This window comes from Mesitornis unicolor, unplaced genomic scaffold (assembly GCF_000695765.1).
Source record: "Mesitornis unicolor isolate BGI_N332 unplaced genomic scaffold, ASM69576v1 scaffold35536, whole genome shotgun sequence".
NCBI lineage: Eukaryota > Metazoa > Chordata > Aves > Mesitornithiformes > Mesitornithidae > Mesitornis > Mesitornis unicolor.
The window spans coordinates 33,898-42,745 of record NW_010190956.1 but is presented as its reverse complement, the minus strand read 5'-3'; the positions used below and the strand labels follow the sequence as shown (position 1 = coordinate 42,745).

Here is an 8,848-nt window from a genome sequence, read left to right as displayed (position 1 = left end):
TTCCTGCTGCTTGCAAGTCTCTTGTGCAGTGAAGTAGTGCTCCACATGAAAACTAACATTACTAGAAATACTTCTCCATTTAGAAAGGGCAGACTGAAATGCAAACAATATTTTTATCCCTGATGCCAGATTTTGCTCAGCACTAACAGTCACATGGACGCTTAGTCCTCCATGTATCAAGTACATCCATTTACAAAGGAATGCTGACTCTTTCGCTGTATTTTATTTGGCAGTCTCCTATTCTGAAGCAGGACTTGGCACTGCAACTTGCAGTGCAGTTTTGAATTGCATTGCATTGTGTGGCCGTGCTCTGAGAGAAATACAGCATTGAGTGTCTGTTCCCAGTAAAGGAATATGCTGTTCTTCTCCTTCCAATCTCGCTTCCATCACCAGGAAATGAAGCCAGATAGCCCAAAGTGGCTTATTGTTAAGCTATTTAGGGACTGCATGAGCTCATGACTCGAGCTTTAAAAGCTTGCTTCAGGTTTCTTTTGCAGCCTGTTATGATTTGTCAGCCCCAAAATTCTTCTACTCGGGGACTCTGGCCTCAATCCCACCTTAGAAAAGCAATCTCTTTGCCATGCCGCTGTTGGAGAGAAGCTTATCTAATGACAGCAGCATTTGTGAATAGCGAAGTGGCATTTCTGTGCTTAATATCCTGTGCTTAATGGTGTTGAATGAAAAATTTGATACAACTCACCCTGGCCACTGTATTAACAACCTCAAACTGAATGGGGAAATGCCCAGTGCAAGTCCCAGGTTAAAGTTTAAAAGACACAAAGTAACACAAAAAGCAAGATTGGGATTTTTGAGAAGTATCCTAATGAGACTTAGAAAATAAAATAAGGCAAGCAAGCAAAGTGCAGTTAGTATAACCAGCCTGAGTCTGCTGAGCCCCAGGCCTTTACCCCAAAAGGCTGAGAGCTCCCAAATGGCCATTGCAGCCCAAAACGCACTGCAGAGAGAGGCGTAGCTTCATTTTCACAGCACGTGGGGGAAAGCCCTGTATGAGGACTGATGCATGGGAACTGATGCGAGCCTCAGGGTTATGTAGGAGTAAGAAATCATGCCACAGTCTCAGAGCACCAGAGTAACCCACAAGACTTGTGAAATGACTATAGCTCATCACTTGGCTTTTTAATAAGACGAAGGTGAGGTGGTTCTGGCTTACGGATTTAAGCAGAGGGTACTTCATGGCATTTTATGAAACAAGCCTTTCATCCTGCATTCTCATTTTTTCTTGAATAACAGTGTCCTTCTGTGCATGTGTCTGTGGAGGGGGGGACTGTTCTTTACCTATTAACGTGCTTCTGAGAAAATCTGAAGTTTAACAGAACATGTCCTCGTGTTACAGTTTCCACAGGTGATGGGATTGTAGTGGTTTCTTTCTAAAGTACATTGCTAACTCTAATTAAAATGAAAAGCCACACACGAAACAACAAAAAACCCCAAAACCTTTTCATAAATGCTCAGGTGAATACACTGAGGGCTGGAGGAGAACATGATAATCATATGGCTGTCAGCCAGTTGAGGCCATAAGGCCTCAGACCATGAAGAGGCCATACATGTGGGGTTTCGCACAGGAATTTCTGCAGTCAGCACACGCTTGAGCTGGAGCATGGGTTTAGAGAGAGGCACCAAGTCTTGCAGGAGCAGTTACGACCGTATCGTGTGTCAAGGTTGGGGTAAACCTCCTTTGCGTTTGCCTGATTTTCTGCCAGGGCACCCAAATTATTGTCAGTGCTGCTGCTCTCCGGGCTGCAAGGCCTGGGGTGCTTTTAAGTGTGTGCTGCAGGCTGCCGCGCTTCCTTTCTCTACTCCTAAATGTGCTTTTCTACCTGACTGATACAATGTCATTGTTTATAAGTACATGAAGTAGACTGCTGTCATCAAAGAAGAATCTGCTGCAAGATTTTCACTCTTCTCTTCTTTCCCCAGTTTTAGCTCTGAAAATATTTTAAAAAGCTGTGCTGGAGCTGACTGAAAACAGCATTTGTTTCCACACAGAACAAACTGAAGGCTTATTAGCAGACCCAGTAGGGGGACACACAGATGAAATGACCAACACAAGTTTTTCCAGCCCTCACATGCAACAGTCCCAGAAATCCCACGCTGAGCTCTCTTCAGCTGGGGTCTCGGTGTTTCCAGACTCTGCTTAACAGGAGTCCCTCCTTCCCACCTGTGGCTATTGAGAAGTCTCTGTTTTCTGCTCTTATTTATGGTTGCTTTAATGCCTTTACATTCATAGCATTGCAGTGTCCCCCTCTGTGCTTTCCCTCCAGGCTTGGTGAAGGTAGTGATGCTCTGGGTTTACCCTCCCAGCCGATGCAGAGGCTGTGGAGAAAAATCAGGAGGGGAAACAGGAAATTTTGTTCCTTAAACCTTCTTCTGTCATATTGTTGAAGCAGCAGAGGCTCTGCTTAGTAGCTTGAAGCTCCCAGCACAATTGCTGAACTGTTGAGACATTTTTGAGGGCACTGAAAAGGGTATTTTACTCTTCAGCAATTCATTTTGTGTTCTGGTTACGATGCTCCATTACAGCATTTTAAGTCATTTCCGAGGTAGCATTAGAAAATTTTATGAGATCCCTCAGATTAAAAGAACCAACCAAATAACAAAAACAGACTACAAAAACCCCTCAACTGTTTAATTTGTGTTACAACTTCAGACTAAAAAGATACCGGACTCTTGACAGAGGTAGAAATGGGTATATGCCCATTTCTTTTTTCTTGCTTGTTGCATATCTGAAAAACAGAAAGACACTGATAATTTTGGAAGATGAGCCCTTATTCTTATTTCTCTTTGTGAGATGAAAGGAACAGGCAAGTGCCTGATCTGAGGAAGCTGCTGCAGAGCACGTGTTGGTTTGGGAGCGGTGAAGCCTGTGCTCGAGTGTGCGGGCCCTGTATTTTATGAGAGGTGTTGTTGTAAAAGGCTGCCTCAATAAATGATTCATGAGGGCATTAAGAGATGAAGGAAATTGTTTATTGTATCACAGAGCATCCAGCTCTGAAGTTTATGGGAATCAGAGGGCCCCAGGCCCTGGGCATTTCACAAACTTTTTTGTTACAGCTAATTATGCTGCGTTCAATTAAAAAAGTGACAATGTTACAACCGTAGGAGCACGGCAAGTGATAGACTTGGCCTCTGGGGGAAAAGCTGCTTCTGTGTTGTTTTTAGTTTACTCTTGGGCATAGTTCTTAAATAAATTAAACACAAGAAAAGACTGAGGTGGTTTGGAGATCTGTTTCATAATTGAAAAACAGGGAAGGTAATAGTCCCAGTAATAAAACATTCTCCATTTATGTGGAGTTTTTAAGTTTGTGGTTGCTCAGAGGGGCAACCAGTGGACATGATGTGAGTTGGAGGAAGAAGCACTAGATCTGGCAAGGGCACAAGGATCTTTTCCACTTGGCGTTTGCAGAGCGATGCTGGTCTCTGCCCAAAGCGATGCCCATAAACCAGCATGGCCACAGCAGCTCGTGTGGTATCTGCCAGCTCCTGTGGCTCACAGCTGCCCGAGGTGCTTCTGCCGTGGAGAAGAGAGAGTGATTGGGGTGTCCCTACCTGGGCATACCAGTATGGCTGGGCTGAAAGGAGCACGAGGGTGTTCCTGCCTCCAGAGGGTGCTTCCCAGTGCATCTGGTGTTAGAGATGTGTTTGAAAGCAGGTACCCAGAAACATAGGCATAGCTCAAGCAGAAAACCAGGTCAGATCCTCTTCCCATGCAGCTCCTACAGCAGTGCCAAGACAGAGTTCATTCATTTGGCAATTTTGCTCTGTTCTGCTTTTCTCAGCCTTGGAATAACAGGTCCTGGTTCCTTGCATTTGAGCTGCTTTGATTGAATTGAGCGTAACTAGTATTTGTAAACAGGGATTACAGTAATCTTGGTAAACTCTTCTTTTTGTGACCCCCTTCCGTCGCATACAATCCTAGTTTGATGCTGGACTTTTCTGTGAATTTCCTCAGTCTTTCTCACCTGTTTCTCTGTATGTAAGGAGCACAGCCACGTGGTCCTTTGATCATGTATTGGATTTGATTGTAAGATGCAGGTAAGGTTGCCTACTATGTCCTTTGCAACCTGTTACAGAAAGCTGGGCCATGTCCTCCTTCTGTATCTGTCAAACGCAGAGCGTTGTGCTGGATGAAGCGATGTACGTGGCCTTCTGGGAATGTTCAGTTGGCCTTTTTGCTGGTTGGTTTGGTGATTCAATGTCAGTAAATTTCTGTACATTTAACTTTTGAGGTATTTTCCCTCAGATAAGAAATGAGCTTTAGACCCACCCACATGTCTTCTGGAGATACTGTCCTCTTTCTCTCTATCGTGATCTGGGATTGAGCATGCAAGGAAAAGAGTGAGGCCAGGGGAGAACAGAGGCACATTTATTTATTTTCACTTGTAATTTTACTTTCTTTTTCCACAGGGTAGGTCTGTTTCTTTAACGACCTTCTACCGAACAGCAAGAAACATCATGAACATGTGCTTCACAAAGGAGCCTACTGTAGCTGAAGTAGAGGTGAGGCCAACACACAGGGTGGTAAAACTTCTATTTCAAGGGATTGAGTATGGGGATTCAGTATAGTTGATGTTCAGGCATTACAATAAGCCATTTAAGGCTGTCTAGTGTGGGAGAAAAATAAATGGTTAGAGAGACGTGGTACTGGTTCTTCCTTTTTAAATTTTTTGACATTTTTAATAGAGGTGTTGTTGAACTGAGAGAAAGAAGTCTAAATCTGTCATGTGCTGAAGCACAGGAGCAAAGAGGATCTAAACGCTGTCTTCCAAAACAGTTGTTACTGTTAATTATTTATATTCTTATTTTTAAGCACTGTTTTACGTTGAATGACACTGAGGTCATAGAAGTCCTGTAAATTTCTGGGGTTTATTTTTTAATGAGAGATACCTTGTTCAGTAAATTAAAAACACATTACCACCTTCTCTTACCACAGCAAGAATACTGGCGGATAGTGGAACAGAAAGATTGCCATGTAGCAGTGCATTGTGGAAAAGTAGATACCAACACCCACGGGAGCGGCTTTCCCGTGGGGAAATCTGAACCATTTTCAAGGTAAGATCTCCAAATCCAGCAGCGTTGTTGACTCCTGCCAGCTGCCCGCCTTGGGCTGAGCACAGGCAGGGGCACGGGGCCAGCAGGGAGGTTTGGCGCTGGGGATACGACGCTGACGCGTGTCTGCTTCTGTGTTACCCTTTGAACAGGCATGGGTGGAACCTCACAGTCCTTCCTAATAATACAGGATCCATCCTGCGACATCTTGGTGCTGTGCCTGGTAAGCACGTTTCTCTTCTGTGTTCCCAGCAGCCGTAAGTGTCGTCTGAACGTGGTGGTGTAGCCACCAAAGGCTTCTCCCTCTTCCTGGCCCCTCTGTTCACCTGCTGACCGGGCAGATGCACAGTTGTGTGCAGCAGGTGGCATTTAAAGGAATGAAGGCCCCTGTGCAGGTGAAGAATTAATGAATAGTTGAGACCGGATACCTGGGGGGAGCTGGCTGTGCTTGCAGGATCCCTTTCTGTTGATGCCAGTGCATCGGTGGTTTTGCTTTGTGTCAGCAATGAAGGATAGAGCCGTGCAACTCCCTGACTTGCACACCTAGGCTGTAGCACACAAGTTTTCTAAATGAATTGTCACAAGTGCTTCAGCTGCATGTGTCCCATTGCAATTTACTGGTCAAAATGTTAGCTGAAAGCAAGATTCAGTCTCCTGTGCAGGTATGGGGCCTGAACAAACCAGCTGGGAGACAGGACGCATGTTTACATGTACACTTGACAACGTGAAGCAGCCTCCTCTGATCAATGGCATTGAGCTTGAATCATGGGTATTTGTAGATTCTCTAAGTAATTTTTTTTTACAGCTATTAGAAAACAAATATGTTCATGGGCACTGTAACTGGCTGGTAGATATTTTGTTAGTGGAAAATGCTGAATTCGTTAAATTATTCTTTGTGAATTATTCACTCTGGTAGGAAGACTTGATATTAAGGGTCAGCTCATGGCTAGAACAAGATTTTAAACTGAAATGCCCTCTTTAACTGTTTTCTAATTAGAAACAGCAATTACTCAAAACTAATTTTCCATCTCTTTGTTTTAGGAGTGACAATTCCTTGGCTAAATATTGGCATGGTCTTTTCTACCTCATGCTGGTCTCGAGACCAAAATCACCTTCCATACATTGACTACTTACACACTGGTGCTGATTGCATTTGGTAGGTACTCCTGTGTTTTGTTTTTCTCCCATTCACTGCAGTGGCTGTCTGGAGGCTGCTGGTAACAGCAGCTTGTGTGGTACCTTTTGCATCAGTGAATCTCACCTAGAAGGTCCAATTTGTGTCATTACAGTTTTAATAGGGAAATGTTTTATAAACTTCAAGTGACAAAACACCCTTTCCTGGAAGAGAAGTTTTACTTTATCTTCCACGCTCCGTTCTGAGATATTTAGCAGTAAACTGTTTCTGCGTGACTTAGGGTTTAATCCATGAAAATTTTTCATGATATGGAAGCCAAATGACAGCTCATCAAGGTAGGCTTTCCTCAGGCTGACAGAGAGACACTTGTCAAGCTAGCTCCGTATTGCCACTTGGAAAGTGATTGAATCCATGCCCTGACTAAATAGGCACTGTTTTCTTATTTTATGCAAAATATCTTGAACTCTGTATCTGCCAGGTCCATAGTATTTCCTCTCATATTAATTTTTTCCATTATCATATGATAACCAATTTTAATATGATTACACACATCATTCTAGTGTCTTGATGTGGACATCACCGGTTAGTTGCTAGCTACATTTCACATTTTGTAGACACATCATGCAAATAGCCTTAACGCTCGGCTCATAAATGGTTTTGAACAAGGTGAACCCTTCCTGAATTCAGCCCATACATACTTACAGCTACAGACGATGATGAGCTGGATTGCAGTGTAAGTACGACAGCTGATGGAGGGATTAGAGGAAGCAGGTGTCATTGGTGTTATCACCCAAGAGGATCATCGACAACGAATGATAAGCAATGTAACTGTGCTTCTTGATCAGAGAAAATGCAATAAACAGAGAAGAAAAGTTATTAAAGTGTTCAAGGCCAGGTTGGACAGGGCTTTGGGCAGCCTGGTCTGGTGGGAGGTGTCCCTGCCCATGGCAGGGGGTTTGGACTGGATGATCTTCAAGGTCCCTTCCAACCTGAACCATTCTGTGATTCTATTAAAATAGTGCCCTCCCTTGCAAAGGTGAGAAGCTGGTTCCCTGCCAGCAGTTCCCCTCTGGAACTCTGCACTAGAGGAGTCTTTGTCTCTTTTGTGTTCCAGCAGAAGGCCTGCAGGGCCCTCTTTGCATCCGGATGTCCCCATGGTGGCAGTGTCAGTGTCAACTGCTTTTCATTCATGTGCAAAGCCTGTACTTTGGCCATTACCTATAACTCTCACATTTCTCAGCTGCTGCTGATGTCAGGGATGCTGACCCAGCTGTCACTGGGAAAGCCAGTGACATGGCCCAGAAAAAAGGATTTAAAGTCTTGGAGGAAACCATTAAAGCACGAGCTCCTCTCTCTAAGTGTTTTAAGTTGCAGAAATGTTCTGTATATGATCATACCAAAGGGTAAAGGTAAACCTGGATTATGCTGCAGAGTTGTCACCTTATGTCATGGCCATTTCATGGCTCCTCCTCTCCCTCTTCTGTAACCTGTAATCTTTTATAATAATATACCATCAGGACAAATTGTTGAGCAAGCTACACTGTCCTCAACATTAGGTGAGTCTGTTTCTCTCTCTTGATATTCATCTCAAATGACAGTAAATTCCAAACAGAAGGCATTCAAGAATCCCCGAATCAGGTTCTTAGGCCGCTCTTCATACTGTGCATGTCAAAACGTGCCTTTTGGGATTGAAAAGGCTTGAGTTCAGGCAGCCAGTTTTAGGGAAGGCTACTATGTCCTGCTTTTTCTAAGCCAAGAAGAATAAAACCAAAGAAGCTGTTTGCTTTTTTCTTGATGGGCTTACTTGCACACCTAATTAAGTAGCTTCAGGTATTCTTGTGATGATTGCCTTTATGAAATATGGATGGTAAGCAGGAATAAGTCATAAGAAGGAAGAAGTTAAACTCCTTGTCTGTAAAAGCTATTCTTCGGCAAGGCTGTCAGGCTGAAGTGTCAGGCTGATATTCATTATTAACTCATTACAACTTTTAATATTGCAATAAAGTACCCAACTTTATTGAGGAAAAGATGGATTTAATAACTCTAGGTCTGGCGTAATATCTGGAGTAGCCCTGACAGCATTGCTTTCAGTGGCAGCTTCAGTGATAGCAAAGCAGACCACTGGGCACCAAAGGCTCTCCTCTGTCTTGCCAAGTCCACCCAGCATCCAGAAATCTTCTCTTGCAAGGACAGATCCCAGTGGTGCAAACGTCAGTGGTGCTTCATTTACCTGCAGGTTGCTCAGGTCACTGTCAAATCTCTCAGGCTTTACCTCCTGAAGAGCAAATGGGGGGAACTCAGTTTTCATGCAGGGCAGAGGTCGGTGACCTAACCTTTTTATTCAGGAGGGATCCTCAGTGCCCATTAAAAGAGAGACGAAAATCTTGTTCTTCCCAAGACACTCAGAAGTCTATGCTGGCTGCTCACTTCCCATTTCTATTGGTACACGAAGAATTACCAGTGAGTAAAATTGTAGCGTACGCCACAGTTGCAAAGGATCTCCCTTCCCCTCAGTCCTGCCGGTAGCTGGATAGTCCCATGCACTTCTGCACGGCCCCCCTTCTTCATGCGTCCTTCCTGTCCTTTTTCCTGGGCCCGTCTTGTGAGGGACTGTGTGCTTGAATCTTTCACGTGTTGCAGCTGTAT

The 8,848-nt window shown here is 44.1% G+C and overlaps 1 protein-coding gene across 1 annotated transcript in view; it reads left to right on the top strand.

Annotated features, from left to right (window-relative positions):
* JARID2 (jumonji, AT rich interactive domain 2) overlaps window positions 1-8,848 on the top strand; it is a gene marked incomplete at its 5' end in the record, with an annotated part of 38,787 nt that overhangs the window by 13,834 nt on the left and 16,105 nt on the right. Inside the window, 4 exons of the mRNA XM_010186589.1 lie at window positions 4,426-4,518; window positions 4,952-5,070; window positions 5,220-5,290; window positions 6,109-6,223. Of these exons, the coding sequence (XP_010184891.1) occupies window positions 4,426-4,518; window positions 4,952-5,070; window positions 5,220-5,290; window positions 6,109-6,223 (398 nt within the window). The remainder of the gene's footprint in view (window positions 1-4,425; window positions 4,519-4,951; window positions 5,071-5,219; window positions 5,291-6,108; window positions 6,224-8,848) is intronic.